The following is a 25,003-nucleotide window of genomic DNA, read 5'->3' on the forward strand; positions in this document are numbered from 1 at the left end:
AGTATTTAGCAGACCTTTAAGTGCTCAAGGTGGACATGCATACAGGAAAATTAATGCCTACATACAATCCAAAAATAAATTATTGAAAGTTGAAATGAAATGATACCAGCCAGCTTGCTGCCAACTGCAAAGGAAGGCTTTCCTCTAAATCAAGGTATACTCTGTATCCGGGGCAAAGTCCAGCCTGCAAGCTGGTTCCGGCCAGCACTAGACTCCATTTCCCAGCAGCTCCTGCCCGCTCTTCTTTCTAAATAGCATGTAATGCTTAAATTAAATTAATGCTTGCTATAGAACCACTGAAATGCAGTAAAAACAACACATAAAAGCAGAAATTAAAGTAAAGCTACTTCAGGGGCATGGGCAGACTTACCATTTTTATTGTTCCACTTGCCTTTAAGACACTATACAAAAGAGGGAGCAGATGACACAGCCATGAAGCTCTACAAATTAGCACAAACTGTATAAAAATGGCCCTAGATAAACAGGAAAAATAGAAGCTAGCTTTTCGGTAACTTCATCCCAGCTCCACTATGCTGGTCTCAAAGTCACTGTCCCACATGCCTTTTTCTTTTCTCTTCTATCTTCTTAAGTAACACATCAAGGTATACCAAAATTTGCATTTTTCTAGGCCACAATCCTGGAAATTTGGCTTTTTAGGTATGGAACATTATCTAGCACCCACTCACTCGCTATATCATTCCACAACATCTGAACAAGAAAAATTTCTGCCTGCATGAAGTAGTCTACCAACTGAAGGAAAACAGAAACCATGGACCTTTTCTCATTGAAACTGAGGAGGGCACTCAAAGATTCCTCAGGAACAGCCATCAGAATCTGCTTACACACACATGCTGATTGTGGTAAAAAATGGCCACAACTGCAACTGGTACTAGATTCAAAGCAGAGGTCTGGAAGAGGTGATCCAAATCATGCCAACTGTGTTTCAAGAATCCAACAGGTGGCTTGTTCAGACAGCAAGGAGGTTTCACAGATCCTTGCAGGGACAACTCCACTGAGCCCTCTCTCATTGCTGACTAATGGATGCACCCATGCAAAAATGATCACCAACAAACCAAAGGTGGTTGAGGGTTGTCAGCTTCCACATGACAATCATCCCCCATGCTCCTGGGCCTCATGTTGGGACTTGCCTATGGAGTGACAGGGTTAGATCACTACAGATCTCCAGAAAAGTAGCCCCACTCATCCTGAAACACTAGTGACAATATTATTTGCCCTCAGCCCTCAGGATTATTCACTAGTGGTCATTACTTGTCTCCTCTGCTGAGAAGCATCAACACAGTCTGCACATAGTCCCAGAGAAAGCCATCCTCTATGAAGTCCTTTATATTTCCCTCCTCCAGCAAGTAGCTCTCAGGTGCACAGAGTGTTGGTACTGGATTTATGACCCAGATACCTTGTTCCAGGAGGACCCAAACCCTCAGACCAACCACAACTTCTTCCTTTTGATAATAGGCAAATTTTACTGATACACAGTGATAGCAGATAACAATAATGCAGGCAAGGCAAACAAAACAAGCCACCCCTTCCCACCCCCTCACCCCCAATTCTATGTCTACCAGTCCTAAGGCTATCACAGAGGAAAGGTATATCTGGCCAATATGCAAGCTTCACCCTGTGGTTCTTTCTTGAATGTCAGAGGTCAGCAGCCTGGAGGTCGAGGGCTGGGACCCACTCCCCTCCCCCGCGTAGTGGGGTGGGTGAGATGGGCTGGTTGTGTGCCCTCTGTCCATGGTGGCCTTGGGAGCCCCCCTCAAGGACACTTTTCTGCTCCGAAATCCCTCCCTTGTATTCTCTCTCCTCCTGATGACTTTTCATCTCCGGATACCACCAACTGGTTTCCCTGTAGTCATGCTGTCCATGTTCTGTCCTGTCAGCATAGTCCTTTGTTTCCCAAACCCATCAAATGCACACATCTTAATTTGGGCATCTACCAGTGTCTTAATTTTGGCATGCCCCAGCCTCCTGATTTGGTCTGCCCACCAAAACCAGAAATCCCAAGGGCTCTGCAGTTCGGCACTGTGACCTGGCAGCAATGCTGCAGAGTCTCTTATCTCTGTTATGGGTACACTGTGCAAATTCCCCAGCCTGTTTCCACTCGCTTGTCCCTTGGCCTCAGATACACTGTCTGTCTTGAAGGAAACTTTGTCACAAGCTTTTAGAAACCAATTAACCCTTGTCATTCTCCTGGACCAGTGTTCTAACGCATATCTACTTTACTTACAAGCCAATTCCCAAAAACAAATATCTAAATATCATTTTCTAGCCATTACAGAGCACATAGCACAACTTGAGGAGACCCTTTCAAGTGCCAGTGATAGACTTCTGAGTTTCCATGCCACAGTATGCCAGCTACCAGAGCTACAAGAAGGAGATGGAAACCATGGCTGGGAAGAAGATTCCTCACCAGTAGCAACACAGCAGAGCCAGTGCTTAATGGTGTTACTCCAAGAGATACTGGAGGGCATGGAGATACTAAGTGTCCATTCTTTGATCCTGCCAAGAATACAAGATATAAAAGTGACCACCCCTGCAATGGCAGAAAGCATAAAACAAAAGCCAGGAGTCAAATAACCATAAGACTGTGCTGCTGCCACTCAACTATCTTTGAAAGCCTCCAGGGAAATGTGACCAAAAAGCCAGGCAGGTCTGCTCACAAGGCCCCTAGTTGTGGAATGAAGCAACAGGATCGGCTCTGACACCTTATAAAGCGCTTCAGCTGGGAGGCACCTGTACATTTGCACAGTACTGACAGCCTCACATGCATTGCTGCCCATGCTTTTAACCCACCTAATTGTGAATATATATGACATGACATTCTCAGTAGTAAGCTAAGGAAGTGCTGAGCTAGTAATGCTGAGCTCAGTAGTAAGCTAAGGACTGCTGAGTGAGTGTTGATTGCTGTGACTGCTGACTGCTGTGTGATTGCTGCCTGGCCCTGAGTCAGCCCAGGCCCAAAAGGGTATACAAAGAGACTCCCCAGGCAACCAGGGAGCCTGCAAACAGGGGAGCAGTTTTCAGGCCAGTTCATGGGTAGGAGTACATACCATGTAGGAGTACAGGCAAGCTTCTGACAGAGACTTCAGGTAAGTGAATAAGAAGCATGGCTACTATGGGGGTAGTGACACAGAACATGCAGCCAGGGACCCAGCCCTGCTGCTGCCTCCAGCCTGGAGCTCCTGTAAGGCCTCCACCCACACAGGCCGCTTGAATGGGTCAGCAGTGACCTTGCCCCCTGTCTGCCAGGGTTGCCTGGTGGTACCTCTAATGCCCGAGGGTAGCATGGAAGCCAGGGAGTCCCTTCCCTGTCCCATATGTACGTGGATTGAGGTCCTGGAGGGGCAGGTGATGGAACTCCAGGAAGAGGTGAGCAGACTGCAGGGGATCAGAGCTGCAGAGGATGAAACTGATGGATACTTTCATTCTCTGCAGGTCCAGACATCTAGCTCAGAGACATCATGGAGAGCTCCAGGACACCTGAATGGAAGACAGCAACCTCCAGAGCTAGAAAGTGTGCAGCTGTGACTGTTTCCCCAATGCAACTGGAGAACAGATATGAAGCTCTGGCAGCACTGCAGAATGATGCAGCAGAGGAAGCTGCAGGGTAAGACACGTCTGCAACAACGAGGAAGGCCAGGTGACAACCAAGCAGCTGAAGAAAGAGACGCCAGGTCAATTTCATAGACATCAGGGCTGGAAGGGACCTCGGGATATCATCGAGTCCAGCCCCCTGCCCAAAGGGCAGGAAGTCAGCTGGGGTCATAGGATCCCAGCAAGATAAGCATCCCATTTACTCTTGAAGGTGTTCAATGTAGGTGCTTGAACCTCCAATGGCAGGCTGTTCCAGACCTTGGGGGCTCAGACAGTAAAGAAATTCTTCCTTATGTCCAGCCTGAAACGGTCTTGCAGGAGTTTGTGACCATTCGACCTAGTCATCCCTTGGGGCGCTCTGGTGAACAAATGTTCCCCCAGATCCTGGTGGTCACCCCTGATAAACTTATAGGTGGCCATCAGGTCACCCCTGAGCCTGCGCTTTTCCAGGCTAAAGAGTCCCATGGCTCTCAGCCTATCATCGTAAGATCTGTTTTCCTGACTTCTGATCATGCGCGTGGCTCTCCTCTGGACTCTCTCAAGCTTCTCCACGTCCTTTTTGAATTGTGGAGCCCGAAACTGGACGCAGTACTCCAGCTGCGGCCTCACTAAGGCCGAGTACAAGGGGAGAATGACTTCCTGGGATTTGCTCGAAAAGCATCTATGGATGCAAGCCAGCGTTTTGGTCGCTTTATTAGCCGCAGCATCGCATTGGAGGCTCATGTTCATCTTTTGGTCAATGATGACCCCCAAGTCTCTTTCTTCTGTAGTGCTATCCAATGTAGCACTGCAGAGCCTATAAGGATGCTGCAGGTTTTTCCTCCCAAGGTGGAGAACCTTGCATTTTTTGGTGTTAAACACCATCAGGTTCTCGTCTGCCCATTTGCTGAGCTTGTCCAGGTCATCGCGGTGGGCGACTCACTCCTAAGAGGCACAGAGGGACCTATCTGTCGACCGGATCTCACGGCACGGGAGATTTGTTGCCCACCGGGTTCCAGAATCCAGGACATCACTGCAAGGATTCCTGACCTTATCAAGCCCTCTGATTACTATCCTATAGTACTTGTCCATGTGGGCACAAATGATGAGGCCAGGAGTAGTCCAGACCATGTCATGAGTGACTACAGGGCTCTGGGGGCCAGGCTTAGGAAGTCAGGGGCACAGGTGGTCTTCTTGTCCATCATTCTGGTCAGTGGTTGCTGTCAGCATCAGGACACCTGCATCAGGGAAGTCAACCTGCAGCTCCGGAGTTGGTGCCATCATATGGGTTTTGGCTTCTACAGCCATGATCCGCACTTCCATGAGAGGCATCCAGGAACAAGATGGTCTTCATCTGAATATAAACCAACAGCATATTCTTGTACAAAAAAGAGCCAATATCATATAGGGCTTTATTATAAAAAAGCCAATATCATATAGGGCTGTATTAACAGGAATGGTACTTGTTAGTCATAGTGATGCTTCTGCTGTATTCAGCACTGAGATCCTACCTCAAATACTGTGTCCAGTTTTGGGCTCTGTACTTCAAGAAAGATGTGGACAGATTAGAAAGAGTCCAGCAGAAAGAAACAAATTGTTAACAAATCTAGAAACCATGACTTGAGAAAAAAGATTGAAACAACTAGGATTATCTGGAAGGACTGATAGAACTGGGAAAGAGTGAAAGAACTGGGATTATCTGGAAAAGAAAACTGAAGGGAATTTGATAATAGTCTTTAAATACCGGAAAGGAAGTTGTACAGTGGATGGTGATAAATTATTCCCAGTGGTCCCTGGCAACAGCACAAGGAGGAATTATCTCAAATTGCAACAAAGGAAATTTACACTGGATATTAGGAAGAACTTTTGAATTATGAGCATGTTAAACATTGGAACAGACTACATAGGGAGGTTGTGGAATCTCCATCCTTGGAATCTTTAAAGAGCAGGTTAGACAAACACTTGCCTGGACTGGTTTAGACTGCTAATGCCCAACCTTTTGGCCCCAGAAGCTGGACAAGCAGTGTGAATCAGTCCCTGAGCCCGATCCAGCAACCCAATCACAGCACATGGCACTGACCAGGCCAGGACTAAAACAGCCATGTGGGGCATGGAAATCAGGTGGTGGAAGAGCTGTGACAGTGTTAATTGCCGCTGCTACCCTCTTGCCAAATTTCCAGACCCACTGGGAGCTTTGCAGGGTAGATAACCTAGCTCCACGGACCAGACCTGGCCCACAGACCAGCGGTTGAACACCCCTGGTTGAGATGGGAACCATCTTGCCTTGAAGATAGGGTTAGACTAAATGGTTGGACTAAATGACTTCTTGAAGTCCTTTTCAGACCTATTTTCTATTATTTTAATACCCCATTCCAAGGTATTTTAATAAACAGAAACACATTCAAAGCAGAGCAACATATCCAACTGAAAACTACTATAAGCACAAAGTCAAACAATGTTTGCTAATAAAAGTGAAGACCAGTTCCCCTTATCTTCCCCGCCTCCCTCCCTTCAGTTCTAAAAAAAGGAGAGGAAAAGGGTCAGAAAAATAGATATGGTATCTTAAAGTGTCAGGCTCACTTTAACTTGTTTAAATCGCTGTGTACAGTTTTGCATACAACACTTACATGGTAACGTGCATCATCATAAGTGTTTCTACACTGATAGGATATCTGGAGTTATTGTTTACCGTTATACAAACTAAACATCAAAGAACAGTTAAAAATACACAAAAAATTGTGCTAAGAGTTGCTATGAAAAAAACATAGAAAGTTAATGTGTTTGTCCAATATAAAGAACTCAGCTATTTAAAAATATGGAAGGTAAACAATGCAAAGTACTCAGTACAAACTAATAGTCTATGAAACGTTACACTTTAAAATGAAGTTTTATCTTCAAAAAATGTTTGACACACACATAAAAAATCTGAGAAGTTTGTCTTCTTGACCAAAGCCATTTTTAAACACTAACAAAGAACAGAGACTGAAGTACTTTTTGGTAAGTACCAATGTCACAGTGCCATTGAGACAATGGTTTCAATGACATATTTCCTTTTTATGTTAAAGAGATTATTTGTTTAATTGAGTTTGTGGCTTACACTGGTAGTTACTGCTTTGTCAAACTACTTACTTCCCAAAACACAGTTAGTAAAATACATACTAAGATTAAAAAGACAAGCTGGATTTTAGCTTATTGTGAAAACAAAAAGATTTACACAGCATGAGAAAAAGTTACCTTATGTAAAAGAACTTCTCGACCAACTTCTGATTGATCCAACTTCCTCCGGAACCGCATCACCTCCTCCTTTAGCTTGCATTTTTATTAAGAAGGAAGAGCCAGTTACATTATACTACTAGAAATAAAATAGCTATTTAAATCTAATACTAATTAATAATGAAACACAGATTTTTAAAAATTGTACTAATCTCAGTGAAACACCTTAATTTTGTTTTAAAGCAATCTAAAGAACTAGAAACCTGCTTCTACAAAACACAGATATCTTACGAAATGTACATTATAGCATTTAACCTTTTATTTCATATGCTCAGTACTACTTCTGACTACAAATTAAAAATCCCAAACGAACCAAAACTAAATGAGAATGGTGCAATGTTTGAAAGTATATGGAAGTAGTTTAGGTCTTTCCTAGAATTAAATTTAAAAGAAATAAAAAAATCTTAAGATAATGAAATGCAGAATTAAGGTATTCGAACTGCCTTAACTCGTTTGTTAGTAATATTATGTGATCTGCTTCCGATTTAACAGATAAAATTTCCTTCAGCAAACGGTCAGCACTTCCCTCACCAGCTGCAAGTAAATCATTAAACATATTTAAAAAAAAAATAAAACTCGTTTCCCTGTGCATCGAGGATTAAGCTATATATTTGTCCCTTTGGTTATAATCTGCTCAAAACATCTATTGTCTTTTATTTTTCCCTGCGTCTGCCAGTTCTTCCCACTGCCTCATTTGATAGTGTTTCTTCTTTCTAACTATTAGTTTTGTGTAATTTAATTTAAACTTTTTGATCTTTTGGAAATTATGGAAGAAAATGGCAGTAACATCAATTGACAAAGATCTCTTACTCATTGCTTACTATTCAAATACAGCATCTAGGGTGCATTATGGGATTGACAATGCCCTCTCCAGCAGCTTCCTGAATAAGACAGGGATACAACAAGGATGTCTGGTTGCTCTGCTGGATAACTACTGAATAAAAGTTAGAGCTTGTACACCTGTCAGATACCCTGAGAAGTATATTTTAGAAGTCTCTTCTCTTCCAAGTAAACCCTTATTTGTATGGTTAAATAACAGTTATACTCTCCCTCCACACACATGTTCTTGGATATATAGGCTAGGGACAGACCTTCAAAAAGCCACAGCCTAACCTGGCTAGACTGAATCAGTTTGCAACTGTGCAAACATGCCGTCCAGACTGAGGAAATGCAAGCACATGCCTGCAGTCACTCAGGCCAGCAGCCAGGAGGTGCTAGAGAAGCTCTCAGCTGCAGGAAGGCATAGCTAGCCCAGGCAGTAACTCAAAGTGAACTGACCAGGGAGGAGGTTTAATTCCCCCACTCCTTGTCACACCAGCAGAGACCCGAGCCTGGGTCTGCCTGGAGCTCCCCCTTTGCTGCTATTAAAATGATATAGTAATATTAACAATAAAATTACATATTATAAAATAATTAAATTATATGATTTGTGGCTCTTGATAAAAGCAAACAATATAATTACCCATCTACTAATTTAAACAAAAGAAAAATCAAACATAATATATGCTGATACATAAAAATGAATACAATGAAGGGATCTAAAATAGTAGAATAAAATCTAGGATTTCTATTTGATTTTGGCCTGTATTCTTTGTGCAAGTAGCACACACATAGTTATAAAGTATAGGACAAGTGGTAAGTTGCTAGGGAGGAGCAAAATTTGTTTTTCCTTCATTATCCCAGTACTTAAAATTTTCCATTAGTGGTTAGATCCATTTTCCTCATTTCTTCAAAGTATGAACAAGACCACAAATGAGTATTTAGGTCATCTATATCAGTCTTCCAGAAGAACATATCCTGTCCAAATATGGGGTCTGACACGATCTCCCTTAATAACTACAGTTCTCATTAAAGTGAATCAGTCTTGTGATGGTCTTTCATTTTTTTGTGGTTTTGTAGACCAAAAAAGTGCTTTATTAATTTTTAAAAAGAGGAAAATTGAGAATCTCACTGCCTACTTACCTGTTTGTATGGTGAAGTTTGTATCTTATGTTAAATATGGATGAAATATTGGATCGGTAACTGTCAGTATGGCTAGGGTTGGACATTACGCATAAACTAGTTCAACTGATCAGCAACAGGTTTAAATTTGTAACAGAACTTACGTTCAATGTACAGAAACCAGTTTCAAAATGGCCGAAACCAGCATGAGATACACCTGGTTGAATTTAGTATCAGACTTAACTGATCAAGCTGAAACCATTATATCCAATGTCTATCCCAGACTCCTTCCTGGTTTAACTTAAACGAGAGTCTCCCAGCATCCCAACATGCTCTCTGGCCTAGGTGTTGTGCTCCAGCCCAGTGGGGCTGGCCCTGACCCTCTGTTCGCAGCCGGAACAGGGACAGGCAAGGGCAGCGACCTGCTCAGATGCTGGCCCTGGGAAGGGGGAAGGGAAGAACCTGTGACCAGGGAGCCAGCAAACAGGGACTGCCAACAGGAACAGTTTCCAGGAAGTTGCTGGAGGCAAGAGGAGGGAAAAAGGAGGAGAGAAGCCAGGCCAGCCACTAGATCAGGGGTCAGCAACCTATGGCACACGTGCCCAAAGTGGCATGCGGCATGGTTTTTATTCGCACGCAGGCTGTTTCCTGCCCCTTGGGGCAGGAAGAGGCGTGCCCAGATTGAGCAGCACATGGCTGCCTGGGAACAGCCTTGTGCTGCTGCCGATCCCTGTCACCGCTGGACCCCAGCCCCGGAACACCGCCTACCCCAGCCAGGTAAGAGCCCTTGGCCCCAAATCCAACCCCCACATGGCCCCAGCCCCAACCCCACGCTGCTGGCTATGTGCCACCGGCAGGCCCTACGAGGCCCCACTGCCTCCGCGGGCCCCAGACACAGCCACATGATGCCAGCGGGCCTGGCTCTAGCCAGCACCATTGCCGCTGCGGACCCTGGCCCAGTGCCGGTACCGGGCCGTGGCCATCAGCAGCATTCAGATGGGGCCAGGGCCGAGGCCGCAGACGTGCACTAGCTCTGGACCCATCCCAGTGCTACAGACAGCTCTGGCCATGTGCTGCTAATGGCTGGCACCTCTACCGCCACCACCCACCCCATCCTGGCACCCCCACTAGCGGGCCCAGGCCCGGCCCGATCCCGGAGCTGCCACTAGCGGGCCCCGGCCCCATCCAGGTGCTGCCACTGGGCCCCGGCCAGCACCTCCACTGCTGCTGCTGGGCCGGGGCGATCGGCAGCGCCAGGATGAGGCCGGAGCTGGAGCCCCAGCCCGGTACTACCAGCAGGCCTGGCCCCAGCCACATGCTGCCGCCAGGCCCTGCCCAGCGCCGCTGCTGGGCCAGGGCCATCTGCAGTGCCAGGATAAGGTTGGGGCCCGGGCACATCTCGGCACTGCTGATGGCCCCAGCCACACGCTGCTGGTGGGCCCAGCCTTGGCTAGCATCTCCACTGCTGCTGCTGGGCCAGGGCGATCAGAAAATTAAATTCTTACTTTAATTTAAGAACCTTAAATTCTTACTTGATTCTTTTCACTTTCAGATTTCAAAAGTTTACTTTTCACAAGTTCTTCCATTTCATCAGTTTTGACATCTCGCTTCCTTAAAGCCTTAAAAGGGAAAGATAGTGTGAGCTTTATAAGGGAGTCACTTAAACAATATTTATATAGAACTGCTGAAATGAGGAAAGTTACCAGTTGTACATATTAGAAAAAATGCATCAATTACCACATTTTCTGACTCTGTTTCTATTAGATATTTCTGAAGACAATCAATGTACCTTTTTTGGGTCAGATGATATCTACTATCACATGTACACACAGCTGTATGTGGGCAGATGTTTGGCACATCACCACATATAACACAACACCTATTTTTGTCCAGATAAAAAGAAATTAGAAGCTTTACCAATATGCTAAGGGGCTAACAGTATATTATTCAGTTTAAGATCCAAGTAAAAACAAATAACTTTTGGAGTGTGAAATGAAACCATACTTGAGAGTTTAAAACTACAGACCAGTGTCTAAAGTTCAGGTGTCTACAGCAGTGATTACTAAACTTAAGTACACAAGTACGCTACAAATTATTTAGGTACACACATACAGACATAAGACACAATTATGGTTACTTCAAAATGTATAATTTTATATTCAGGACTTTTGTTGAACAAAATCTTGCAATATTAAAAATTCTCACACAGACAGGAAAGATATGGAATGCATTGAAGAAGTACTAGAAACCCTTCTTCGACAAAAAGTATAGACTACTGATATCAAAGAGTGCAGGAAATAGACTATTTTCCATTGTGCCCTTTTGTGAAATTTCTTTTCCAATTACCTTTTTCAAGCACATTCAGAACCCTGAATCAGTGTGTTAATTTCAGTGTGATATCATGTAACCACGTTTACTATTATTTTTTTTAATAAAAAAAACTTATAGTAAAAACTAGAGCAATAGAATAAAATGAGATATCCAAGGTTTGCCAATTCCCCCTCAGATCCTAACAGCTATTTAAACACCATCACCAGGTCCCTAACTGCCCACGTGAAAAATGTTGTCATGTTTAAGAGAAAACACTTACCCCTGCAAATGAGAAACTTAACACATAGGGATCTAAAGAAGCTATTCAAGTTTATGCAAAACTTTTTTCCCTTCCCTGTTTTACCTAAAATAAAACAAGACACTGGATACTAAAACTGATAGAAAATATAATGGACTGCTGTAGAAGACAGCTAGGATTGTGAAAATTATGTTTATGTAAAGCTCTTTAAATTGTGCAATTCATGGCGTTTCATAAAAATGGAACTTATTTGCATAACACTCATTTATACAATGCTATTTATCTACATACTGATCCTACCAACTCCTACGTTTGCCAAGGCCCAAATAAAAACACTTGTAATACAAAACAAAGCAAAAGCAAAATACAACAATAATGTATTTCCTGCCCATTAGGTTTTGTTTTCTCCTACAAGTGGTTAAGATATAAAGTGTTTCTGATTTGCTATGACCATTTTTTTTAAAACATATTGAATCACAGGAATAGCTTAGAGAAGGAATGCTCAACCTCTAGCCCCATATCATCTGACCCACAGATGATGCAACAGAACTCCCCAGGGATGCAGAATTTTGGCAGTAAGGGAGTGGAAAAGGGATCAGACATGCAGAACAACACGGGGCCCAATCCTGGTGGGCGGGGGTAGCACAGGCCCACCAGGATCTGATCCTAGTGGATGGAGTTAAACCCATCCCACAGACTACCCCTGCCCACCCCCCCCCACACACACACACCCCTATGCATCTGGCCCACAGGGCCAAAAGGATGAGCATATTACACTATTAAACAGTTTGCAATTTCTCAAAAACTATTTTCAGTATTTATTGTTACACTTTTAAAAAAAGTTTCAAGTGTCACAACCATAGCCAGAGAGCAGAACTAGTTTACTGTCAACAATCTATGAGCCTTAATACATGACATATTAACATCAAAAAGTTACACCGGTATCAGGAACAGAAGAATGTCTCCCAGGCCTGTTGGCAGGGTATTTGTTACAGTAGGTGCTATTATAAAGCCTGAGCACTAGGTGGCCAAGAGCTGGGAATAGCTGGTTTGCACTCAGCAAACAGCTACCTGAGACTGACCTTTCCCAGAGTCCTTTGACCTCTGCTTTTTCCAACAACAGCTTTATGCCAGATTCTAATAAGTTGCATTGGTGTAGGTCTATCCATCCTGCAGCCACATTTTTATAGCAGTGTAATGGCAGGATGTACTGGAATAAATGCATCTAGGCCCTATATTTATATTACACCTTTCATTCCAAAAATCTTGCAAAAATTTGTCATCAGTACAAAACTAAGCTAAGGAGAAAAAGAAAACATTTCTGTCACAATGACAGTGGTTAAAAACAAACCCTCAGTGGTTTTAGAACTGATGCAGAGCTACAGAAGAGTTGTGTATATTGTGCACTTTGGTACCTAACTGCCTATTACCACATAAATATATCATTATATAAAAGGAATTAGTTATAAGCATGCACGTACACACACCTTTTTCTAATAAAGGGTTCATTGATTCTGGTGCCCTGTTTATTTTCCCTATGTGGAGCACTAGGAAGAGGCAGAATCAATATCACAAGAGCACAGCCTGAGCAGTATTCAAGCCTGCTCTACGTACAGGAACACAGGAAAGATTCCCAATGAACAGAGAAGACTGCAAACATAAGGAGGTTTAGACTGGACTGAGAACTGATTTTAATACCCATATGTCCAGTCCAAAACCAATTATAATATGAAAAACTTGTGTGCAAATATAAACGTTTCATGAGCTTTAAAGTAGCCCCACCACCATTTTGAACCACAGGGATGCTTGATGCACTACACACTGAGGGTGCTTTAATTAGAGCAGCTCTTGGAGCCACTCTAAATTACCCCTTCTTCCCCCCTGGAAAACGTGTAAAAACACCCAAATTATTCATTTAATCATTCTTCATTTCCTTCCTATACAGCAAAGCCAAGCAGCTATTGAACCAGCTGGAGGCTGGCTTACTAGAACTCCTGCATGACATCCCATTAAAATCTTCCACCATTCAGGGCTCAAAAAGATTTCATATATCTGTGCTCTCCATGCAACAACATTCTAGTAACAGTTAGCCTTTCCAGGAGGAAACTTCATGTTCTCAGTTTTTTTCTACTTCTTCATGGGCTGCAGCACTATTTCTTAACTCTCTTTATCCATAAACGCTTCTCAGTTTTAGAACCTATCTATTCCCATTATGTGATTTTAGTCAATCCATGAACAGTTTTTTCTCTGCTGTGCACTGGGAACAAAGATTTCATCTTATCAGAAAATACAGCAAAACTCCACTTGGCTTGAACGACATTTTTCAACTGAAAAATACCTTGGAAGAGTGGTTTTTTATTTTTGGGGTTTTTTTTTTTTAAGAAGAGAGAGACTTGTGTCTCCTCCTCTAACCATGATATACCAAAACCTGCCAAGGCTTACCAAAATAGTTTGGCAAGTTTTGAAGAACTTGTACTAGATAACTTAAGGAACTATGATATAAATCAAGCAGGCTGAAAGGGAACTTTAAACAGATGCTGTAAAACTGGGTTTCTGTAAACATCTCTTCCACTCCCTATCTAAATAAATATCTTCATTACAAACAGAATCCCTACCAGTCTGATTAGAAATGCAAGCATTCCCTACCCACTTTCACTACCACTTACTTGGTTCCTCCTTTCCTCCAAAAAGGTTTTCTAGCTAAACCAGGGAAGGCTAATTTCAATACATCTCATATTAAAGGTTTAAAGATTTTTTAAAAATTCAAAAATTTGAAAATATATTATGCATCAAAGAACACAAGCTCAAAGTTTTAGAAACCCTTCACAGGTTATCTTTAAAGGTTCATCATTTCACAAATAATTTTAGGCAAAAAGAAAATTCTGCCTTTTAACTATGCCCGTTACTGCAAATGGAATTTCTGAAGACTGCATGAGCTAGCTGAGAGCCATCTAGCAGAGATCTTCCCCCATCGCTAACCCCAGTTCAGCTTCACTTGTGTCAGCAACATGACAAATTCCAGTGTATACAGCCAATTTTGTTTTCACCATCACATCAATTATCAATATGGTGCCAAAAACAGCAGTTGCTCACATGCAGCTTGCACTAGGGCCCCAACTTTGCCAGCAAGAGTAGAGCTGAGTTGGGATTAACAAAAGCAGGTAATTTTTTGAAGATTTCCCTCAGGCAGATGGAGGGCCTGCCTCTGAGTCAGTAATATATCTTAATCCACAAAAGAAACCACAGAAATCAATATGCCATCTCAACATATCAAGAGTACTGAATGATATTTAGGCCATTAAACAGCAATAACATCAAATAAAAAAAGCAATCTCTCACACCACTGATATTACAAATATACCTTTCTATTTTATTTCCCAGACACAGTAAAAAGAAATAGGAAAAATAGTAGATATATCAAAAAGCCAAAAAATGTACAAGAAAGAAATTGAAAGTAAAATAAAAATGAAACAAGCTTTCTTACATACATACATCACTTCAAGTGCAAATGGCAGATACTTTTTGGTGGAATCAACTAGGAAACCACTTCAAAACATACAGCCATTGAGAAAAAAAGAACATTTGGTCAAAGGCAACCAGGGAAGATACCTCTAGTACAGGGGCAAGCAAAATATGGCCCACGGGCTGGATGCAGCCCGCCAGGCCATTCTATCCAGCCTGCAGTGCCCCTAAAAATTTAGAAAATTAATATTCATCTGCTCCTGGCTGCCTGTCACGCAGCCCTCCATGACTTGCCAAAATTCAGTGGCCCTCCACCTGAAATAACTGTCTTCCCCTGTACTAGTACTTTCCAAGCAAGAAAGCACCATCAAAACACTAGTAAGAGCTTCTGCATAAACCAGGCCATTAAGTTTCCATCCTGGTACCTAGTAACAGGTGCAAAGAGTTCAGTTCAATTAAAGAATTTCTGTTCTCAAAAAACTAAAGTGCTGTGTTCATCAAGCAGAAAATAGGAGAGACTAAAGTGGCACCAATCCTTAATGCCACTGCAATGTCAAAGAATTGATTAGCAAGGATCCTGGTTTCCCCCCTCCAATTTAAAAAAAACAACTAATTTTCAGTTAAAGAAAAGTAACCCCAACTCCACATTTCCCATGATTAAAATAAAACACCACAAGTGTTTTGGGGTTTGTTTGTTTTTTTACCTGAAAATTGGGGATTTTTTTTTTAAATCAGAGAAAACCAGGATCCCTGGTGATTAGATGAGGCAAGCCCAAATAATCACAACAGACAAACCATGCTGCAGAGAAAAGATAAAAATGAAAACACTAAAACAAAATACAGAATACAAAATGTCACTCCTGTGCCTGAATGGAAATTCCTTCCTTACCCCAAAGCTGGCAATCGGCATGGCCCCAAGTATATTCCCAGGCACACATGCTAGACATCTCAGGAGACTTTTTGTACCGTCTCAGAGGACTGTGGCTCCACATCATCCAGGAACAGTGTCCAGTCACCCACTCTGGCTTATTTCTGATGTTTCAGGGCAACACAAGAAAAGCCAGAATGTATTTGCCCAACTGTGTACAGATAGGCGGTGGGTGAGTGGAGGGTGATACAAGGGGATTCCTTCCTTATCAGGTAAGCAATCCAGTTCTCCCCAAGGTCAACAAAGAATGAAAACCAGGCCTTAGTCATAAACCTCCAGCTCCCTTGGGACCACTCTGCTTTGGTCATCCAGTTTAAACCTTGCATACTCAGATCATAAAATTGCTCCCAGAAGCTGGATTAACACATATCCTATTCAAAGATATTTTAAAAACTAGATCTGTATGAGCCCCACTATGGGAGCATTAAAATCTGCAAAGCACACAGAACCAGACGTGTTTAAGATCTGTCCTTAAAGACTCAAATAACAGACTACACCTGCAACTTGCAGGGGATTCAGTTGTCTTTTTATACAACAATACTACATATTCTTTGCTCAATCTTTTACTTTTGAGAAAGATAAAGCCATTTCAAATGCACATGTAGATAACTTTTTTCCAGCTGCAGGCCAGAATGACCCACCCAAGGGTGAGGGAGGGATCAGTGCCAGGAGCCACCAATGACACTCGGCCCCAAGGCAGCACAGGGAGAGTACTCACAGGTGAAGCCTCCCATCACTAAACTGGCTGAACCACACATTCATGGGTCAGATACAATGGGTCCATAAACTGGATTTGGTGTGCAGTCCATAGGTTGCCAACCACTGTCCTAATGGGTGTGGAAAGGAAGAATAGAATTTATATGCTCACCTGATTAAGAAAAAGGCTATGGACATAATTAGATTTTTATGTTATTTTTTAATATTACTAACTTATAAAATTAGTTTACAAAAGTTCTTATAAATCATCTGCTGGACTGCAAGCATAAGAAGTTAGGTATCACAATAAGCCAGTAAACCACTAAAATTGGGGCCAAATTTCTAAATAGAGTATTATTACTAAACAGAAAACTATAACTGTCGGGAAGAACCAAAACATTCAAATTACTGACAGAGGATTAAAGAAACCAGGTCAGGTGCTACCAAAGCAAGTTGCCACTGCAGCTACTATTCCATCATTTACCAGAGAACTAAGATAGACTGCTTACAATACACAAAATGCTGTATTACAGGGTTTATAGAATTATGCATGCATCTTTTCTTAACTTGACTAGAATAGGTAGAAACTATGTTTATGTACACATTGCCGTTGATACACACAGCATTTCTCCATAACACAGTAAGCATGTCCAGGCAGTGGTGTGGGAGAAGGAAGGAAAACTCCTAGGAGCATGCACATCTTTTATTTCTACAGACCAAGCTTATTTCAAATGTCAGGGCTTCCTAGCAATTTCTCCCCAGCAATATCCCTGGATGCCACTTCCATACTCCCTTCTATTTCAAAGATTCACTATAACCCCTCAGCTTCTTCCCACCCTCCCCCACCTCCATGCCAGGGATTATTTCCTTCATTTCTCCCTTGACAAAGAACTTTGTTTGCTTCCCATGATTACTAAATCTCCCCCAGCTAGAGGTTCTGTATCTCCCCATTCTCACACGCAACAGATTAACTATACACAGCCCACTCCTGCCTTTGTTCTCAACTTTTTGACAAGAAAACAAATATTCTTGAGTTGAGTAGAAGGCCTTTCAACAAATAAAATCATGTGATTTTCTTTAAAGGAGGTTGGCATATATAATCTTGTTAGCATTAAAAACTGTGGGGGGCATAAAGAGGAGGGCCTCTATTACTCACTAGGAGTTAAAAAGAAAGATGGTGAAGCTGTGTCATGTACTAATTTAAGATTTGTCTTCATAAGCACAATTTTAGCACTCCAAGGATTCAGCGGAACTCAGAAAAGGAAACACAGACCACAAGAAAAATTATTTTAATCTGTTCAGCCACACCAAATACAGAAGTAGACTACAAACTCAAATACAACACACTGTTAAATGTGACAGAACAAATCCTCTTAACTCACACTGTATAACAAGCTGTCTTCTCAGTCTTTTAAACATCACTTATTTAGCAGACAGCAACACGGTAGAACAGAAATAAACATATATGGCCAATGATGGTACACAAATAATTGAAAAAAGAATTTAAACACTTTCTGTTAGGCCCTGCAAGTGTGCCATTGCATTTGCTAAATTCAGCATGATGGCTTTGCTAGGATGGTGAAACACTGACAAGCAGTGGTCAACTGCCTGTATTACAATTTCCTCAAAATTTACTATCTACATTTAAACTTAAAACATTTTGCGAATTTAAAAAGCTGCCAATCAAATGTGAATGACATGCTTGATCTAAAGAATGTTATAGGCAAAAATTATTATTCTAATTAAATAGCCACAATTGGTTTAGTAACATTCCTTTATTAAGTCATTCAGACCCAAAATGGCAAACATTTTGATGAAATAATATTTTTTATTTCAGGGCTCTTCTATTTTTCATTAATGATTTTGAAAAATAACTTGATAGGGATGGCAAAGGGGAGGGGACATTAAAGCAATTTAATTTTACCCTTCTGAAAAACGTAACCATTTTTTTAAAGCTTATTTGTCATCATGTAATCTTTGACAAAAGATTAAAGGTAAAATTCTGATCCTCCTGAATACTACAAAGACTAAGGGTGTAGCACAAGTACAATACAGCTCTGGGGTCTAAAAAATAAATAATCTATCAATAAGCCGACTTCTCAGAGGTATGCTGTCCTTATATATACTCTTGCTGTGGGTGTGTATGCACTGCAGGTGCTCACATGTATAGACTTTTTTGTGTTAGCAATATCTGTACAACAAGGCCTAGCACAGACCTGCCCATGCTCCATGATAGGGGGGAAAAGGCAGTGCATGCTCCCTGACCACGTTTCCACTCAACTCGAGTTCCAAGAAATGTTGGACTAGGTGGACGAGGGATCAGAAGCTGGGATGTGTAGATGGAGAATACATAGTAAATATATCAAGATATTGGTTAGTAACTTCTCCATCTTCATCAGGTGCTTGACCATTTGCACATCCTAACCATGCAACTCTAAATACTCTCACATACCTAAGGCTGAGGAGGCCTAATAATCCCCGGCAAAGGAGGTCTTGTTATACGGTAATTTTAGGCAGTTTCTGGAGCTTTTAGAAGGTGTTAACATGCAGCTAATCCAGGGGTTAAGAGGCTTAAAGCACTCGTTATTCAGTTTAAAGTTACGACACTGCAGGGCAATTATCTCTAATCCACCTAATTTTGCTCCTTTCCCATTAAGGTGTGGCCACTCCAGACAGCTACTCTGCCCAAGCTCAGGTCCTCCAGCATCCCAGAATACAGTGGTCCCTCTGGAGTCAGGGCAAGAAGGAAGGCTGGGGCGCAACAGACCCAACACCTTGCCCCCAAGAGATGTCAGGCAGAGTGAGCACTACAACTCCAGAGTGCCCAGCAGCTGCAGTGCCTCTCGGATCAGCTCACTGCTCCTACTTAAGCCCTGGCAGCCCTGCTCTCAGCACAGAGCTGCACAGCTCAACAGGTGCCTGTACATGAGCGGGGAGGCTGCTCCAACACACTGTAGTTACAGCAAAGAATTAATTGAGTCTGCTGGAGCATGGTAATTAACACACGACAGCAGCCTCCTGCGTCTCGTATATCAGCATCCCTACAGTTACAAATGGCAATGGCGCCACTTGAACCAAAGCTTGTTGAACATATATACATATACATACACACGCACACACACACACACATACTTCCATATACATATATGTATATGTAGATAGTGGTGTTTTATTTTAATCATGGAAAAACGTGGATAAAAATTGATTTTTTTAAATCAGAGCAAACCAAGATCCCTGGTAATAAGGCCCAGAGTGACTTAGATATCACCTGACTGAAAGCATTACCTGCCAAACAGGCTTTTGCAATGGCACAGTACTTGGTAAAAGTACATATCAAGTTCCAGTTAACCATTCTGCAGATACTAGATCTGGAGACATTTTGCAGGGACACTATGGAAGCTGCCCAGCTTGATACAATTCTATTATGAGACCACTAAATGGAATACCCAATAGGACAGTCTCTTGGCCGAGATCTCTGTACCCCTGGATCAAGTCACGGGGAAAAACAGCTGTTCCTTAGTGTATGAAGGGAAACAACTGTGCTGTCAACATTTGGCATATCCTTCCATCATGCTAGAGGGGATTTGAAATCATTACACAAATTACTGTATAATGTGTTTAGCTATTTATGGTCTAGCCTCACTAAAAAATGTAATAGTATACAATATTATAATCAGAGCTTAAAAGTAAAACAAAGCTGCTAAAAAATTCCAAGGCTACTAGGAGTCTCAGAGTTTAAAGAGTTTTACATCATGGCTAGGGAAGAAACATAGCATATTCATTGTTAGCAAAGCATCAGCCCTCTATTTAAAAATTAGTTCCCAAATGTCAGTGTCCTTAAGGCAAGTCATTACTCTTTGAAGGAAACATATTTTATGTCTGCAGGTAACAGGATCAAACCACACATCAGTGTTCATTAAACATGTGTCCATGAAATAGAGAACAAGACACAAGGCAGAAAGTTGTTGTATGAATATTTTAAGAACTGTTTTCTCAGAAACTCTTAAGAAATATTTTCCTTTTCTGAAAACCTTAGTAAAGCACTTGAGATAGCAAGTGGTAAGTGAGAGGGGCTGCAGAAAAAGATACAAAATTGTTAGTTACACTATCATAGGTACTAAAAAAATATATATAAATAAGCATCAGTTTTCCATATTAAAAATGATATCGTCTTAACTATGACCTTTAAGGAGAGTCCATAGTACTTTATAAAAGAGTCAAACTACATTAATTTTCTTTCATTTCCATTGAAATATAATCCAGAATGTGATTCATAGCTACCTTCTACATGCACACATGAACACAGCCATTTATCAGCTTTGATTTTCTATTGTATAGCTGGACATAGCATTCCAAATCATAGCTTAAATTCTTGTCAAATCAAAAATTACATTGCCAATGTTTAGTCCCTGAGGTTTCTCCAGTGTCAAGGTGAAAGCAAGCTCCCTACCTCTCTTTTTTTGTTTTGCATATATTCTTTAAACACAAAAGGAAAAACTATACAGCAATTTTTCTAGTTTCCATTCGCAACAATTTAGGTTGTCTCCCTGTAGCATCTGTAGCTTATCAGATGCAATTTACGGTACAAGCAAGCCAGCTACCCAGTACATATTGAATTCTTTCAAATAGCGGTAAAAAAAATATTTAAAAAAAACTCCAAATAATTTAAACTTTAGATGTAAATTTTTTTTTTTGATGTAATTTTTTTTAAATCAAAAATTGATCAAACTCAGGTCCTAAAGCCATGAAGACACATTACTTTTGTGGTAGTATTTAGCCTTAGATGGAGTTTACCACCTGCTTTGGGCTGCATTCCCAAGCAACCCGACCCCGAGAAGACCCAAGTCTGACTCCGAGGCTCTGAGTCCACTGGGCAAGCCTCCGGCCTGTTCCCCTGCCCTGGAGCCTGCGGCGGGCCTCCGGGAAGGGTCTGCCCTGCCCGGCGGAGCTGCCCAAGCCTCCCCAGGGCGGCAGGGCCCAGCAGAAGCCTGCCTTCGGGCTCCCAGGGTTACTGCTAAAACCGGTGCATGGAGTTGGTGGAGCAGGCTCCAAATCCACTGGGCAAGCCTCCAGCCTGCTCCCCTGCCCTGGAGCCAAAATAGTGGTCCTGCCACAAAAAGACATCACTATCAAATATTTCCCCCATGGCAAAAAGACTGCCTCCGGCTGATGCTGGTGACTACCTCAATGACAGTCGTGTGGGGGTCAGGGGGACAAAGAAGCAATCCCTTATCAGTTCTTGGCTGGGAGGACACCTCTGAAGCAATCATAGCAATCTAGGCAAAGAGATTGTGTATATGTGTACAGCTGCTTAATTTTTGTTCTCTTTGCATGAACATAAGCCCAAGGTCCAGCTTTTTTTTTTATTTTTAGAAAGCTGTGTTGATCAACATTGGTAATAACACATGAGGGTCTAAGTTGTCCAGTGGTATATTCAACAGAGTTAGTCTATATGCAATACAAAGAAGATGCAAAAATTGAATTCTCTTTACTTTCTTCTCTGAAACAGGCTCACACATACAGTAACATCTTATATTGTTCATATGTATAGGAAGTTTCCAATTATACCTCTTGCAACTGCAAAGACATATGTCCCAGTTGGTTTTGGCGGCTTTCCACCAACTGCCTTTCTGCGCGCATGTCTTGTTCCATCTCCTGGAGTCTTCTCTCTACCCGTTCTGACACCTTAAAAAAAAACAGACCACCATTAGAATATTTTACCACTTCCAAAAATAATGTATAGGGAATCTTTTAGAATATACATGTGAGAAGTATGGTAAGGTATTTTGGTTTTTTGGGTTTTTTAAATAAAATCTAGAAGTTCACAGAAAAATAGCTACTTCTATAAACATTCTTGCTTATAATCAAAAGATTCAAAATGGAATATGACCTGTTCTCTTACCAGTCTCCCTCTCCAAACAATCAGTTCAGAATATGGCTCATATTAGAACACAAGACCCTTGGATTCTGTACTTATCTTTACCAGTAGCCTGATTATGATTTGGGAATGACCCGTACCCTCCTCTGTAAAGCATTCCAAAATCTTCATATGGAAAGCTGTTTATGTGCTAGACATTATCATCATTTTTTTCCACAGTCTAACAAACCTCACCATCAAAACCAGAACCAGCACTAATATGAACAAACTAATAATTTGTTTAATAATCTGCTTACCTCTTAAACTCAGATTAAAACCAAAAACAGGAATAGTCTGTAGCACCTTCAATCCACTAGCAAACAGCACCCTCTAGTGGATCATGCGAATCAAGCAAATGCAACAAAAACTGATGACCAATGACAACACAGGATGTTTTGATTGTTCTTTATCAACAGGGTTTGAGAGAGAAATGTGGGGCCTGGTACAGTCTAGTGGAGAGGATTTAGTTGCACCCTGGAAAAGATATTCCCAATTTACCATGCCTCCAACATTTAAATCTGTAGCATTATAACTAATGAATTCGTTCTTTTTTTACCAGAGGTCTGCTATGAATAATGTATAACAGGTAGGAAGATCCATTACAGAAATATAGTAATATTTGCATGTCAGTATTTTACAGTGAGCAATGAAACATCTCTGAATTGTTTCCCAGTTCTTCCCCTCAAAGAAAGAGCTGCTTCGGGAGGAAAGACACTTGCTCTGCATCAAAGCAGATGACAAATCCAAAGGAAACAACAGAGATATTAAAAGTTAGAATGAACTTAATGCTTGGGATGCCTATAGAACCACAGTTAAGGATTCATTTACTATTCTGCAACTACAGAATCATGTAGCACTTTTAGGTTTATTTTTAGTGAAAGGGCCTATTGGGTTTCGCAAAAAGGTAATTTTTGCAGTGAATTCTTCAAGGTCTTTTTTTGTTTGTTTGTTTTTGGAAGATCACAGGAAAGTAGGGCTGGAAGGGACCTCATAAAAAGTCATCTAATCTAGCTCCTGCTCAAGGCAGTATCATCTCTGACTAGTCGATATCATATCCAGTCTGTATTTATGCACATAGTTATTTCATCTCAAGTGCAGGACTTTACACTTGTCCTTGTTGTCCTAGACCTGTCTCCTTTGGCCACAGAGAAAAAGTCCATGTCTATCCTCTCTATAATCACCCTTCAGGTATTTGAAGACAGTTATCAAATCCTCCCTCAGTCTTTCCTTCTGTAAACTAATCAGTCCACATGCTTCCTGATGTGTGGGACCCAACACTGGACCAGAGTACTCCAGGTGAGACCTCACAAGTGCTAACTAGAGTGGAAAAATCACGTCTCTTGATACAACCCAATATGCAGTTGGACTTCTTTGCAACAAGCAAACACCGTTGGCTCACATTCAGTTTAATCCACTCTGACACCCCAGGAGATAGGCAACGCATAGAGTGCGCATGGGGACGGGGCATATGCCTCCCCTGAAATTGGCCCTCTTTGGCCAGGATGTGGAGAGCCCCGGCTGCTGCCCCCCTCAAGAAGCACTGGCAGCACTTCTGGTTTAGCCGGTGGCACTTCTGGTTTGCTGCTGGCGCTTCCAGGGTCAGTGACTGCCTGCTGACGGACCTCCCCACCGGTCTGCACTCGGCCACTAGTGCCCCCGCCAGAACCAGGAGGCACCAGTCACTCATACACCCCAGGTACTTCTCTGCAGAACTGCATGCTAGCCAGTCATTCTGCAGTCTGTATTTGTGCACTTGTCCTTGTTGAATTTAATTTGGTTGGTTGTGGACTATAACAGGGAGCCCAAGGCTGCTGTTACTTTAAGAGAGTGCAGCAGGATAAGCTGCCAGTGTAGGGCTGCAACAGAGAAGCACAGGCTGGCTCTTAAATAAAGGGAAAACTTCTGTGTGTGGTTGGGGAGCCACATGAAAGGAAGGAGCAGGGTTCTGAGGCATATTACCCAGGGCCTGAGGCAGAGGAGATAGTATGGCCCTACATGCTGCAGGGAGAATTGCTCCCAAGGAACACGGTTGTAAGGAAATAGGCCCACAGAAACCCAAGCTACCCAAGAGAGCAAGACCAAGACTAAGACTGAGACAATTAAGAGGGAAGTATAGCTTGCAATGGGATACTGACCCAGACTGGGGGTGAACTTTACTTGGAAATGGTTTGCTTATATGTCTGTTATGCTTAAATTTCAAATTGGACATCAGATTAGTCAGATGTGACCTGTTCTTGGTGAATCCATGCTGGCTGTTTTGATTCCTTTGTTCTCCTCCAGGTGCTTCACAATAAATTCCTCAAGGACCTTCTCTATGAGAGGTCTACCTCTCTTTGCAGGTATCAAAGTCAGACTGACTAGTCTGCAATACTCCAGATCAGGGGCAGGCAAAATATGGCCTACCAGGCCATTCTATTCGGCCTGCAGGGCCCCTAAAAAAATTGAGAAATTTAATATTTATCTGCCTCTGGCTTGCTCTCAAAGATGACAGGAGCCAAGGGCAGTAGGACCCAGGGGAAGCTACCAGCAGGATCAAGCAGCCGCATCAGCAAGACCCACGCAGCCCCACCCCCGCCCCCAGCTGGAAGTCTCTGCCTAACAGAGGCATCTGGCCTGGGACCCTGGGGCT

At 42.2% G+C, this 25,003-nt stretch overlaps 1 protein-coding gene across 2 annotated transcripts in view; it reads right to left on the reverse strand.

Moving 5' to 3' along the window:
• CEP128 (centrosomal protein 128) overlaps positions 1-25,003 on the reverse strand; it is a 382,053-nt gene that overhangs the window by 290,901 nt on the left and 66,149 nt on the right. The window contains exons 8-10 of one of the 2 annotated variants that reach the window (XM_090033818.1): positions 22,026-22,142; positions 10,335-10,421; positions 6,823-6,897 (exon numbers count right to left, since the gene is read on the reverse strand). In XM_090033818.1, coding sequence (XP_089889944.1) covers positions 6,823-6,897; positions 10,335-10,421; positions 22,026-22,142 — 279 coding nt within the window. The remainder of the gene's footprint in view (positions 1-6,822; positions 6,898-10,334; positions 10,422-22,025; positions 22,143-25,003) is intronic. The other variant, XM_090033819.1, reaches the window with a different exon arrangement.

Source organism: Crocodylus siamensis, chromosome 2 (genome assembly GCF_052110815.1).
Source record: "Crocodylus siamensis isolate JL-2025a chromosome 2, ASM5211081v1, whole genome shotgun sequence".
NCBI lineage: Eukaryota > Metazoa > Chordata > Crocodylia > Crocodylidae > Crocodylus > Crocodylus siamensis.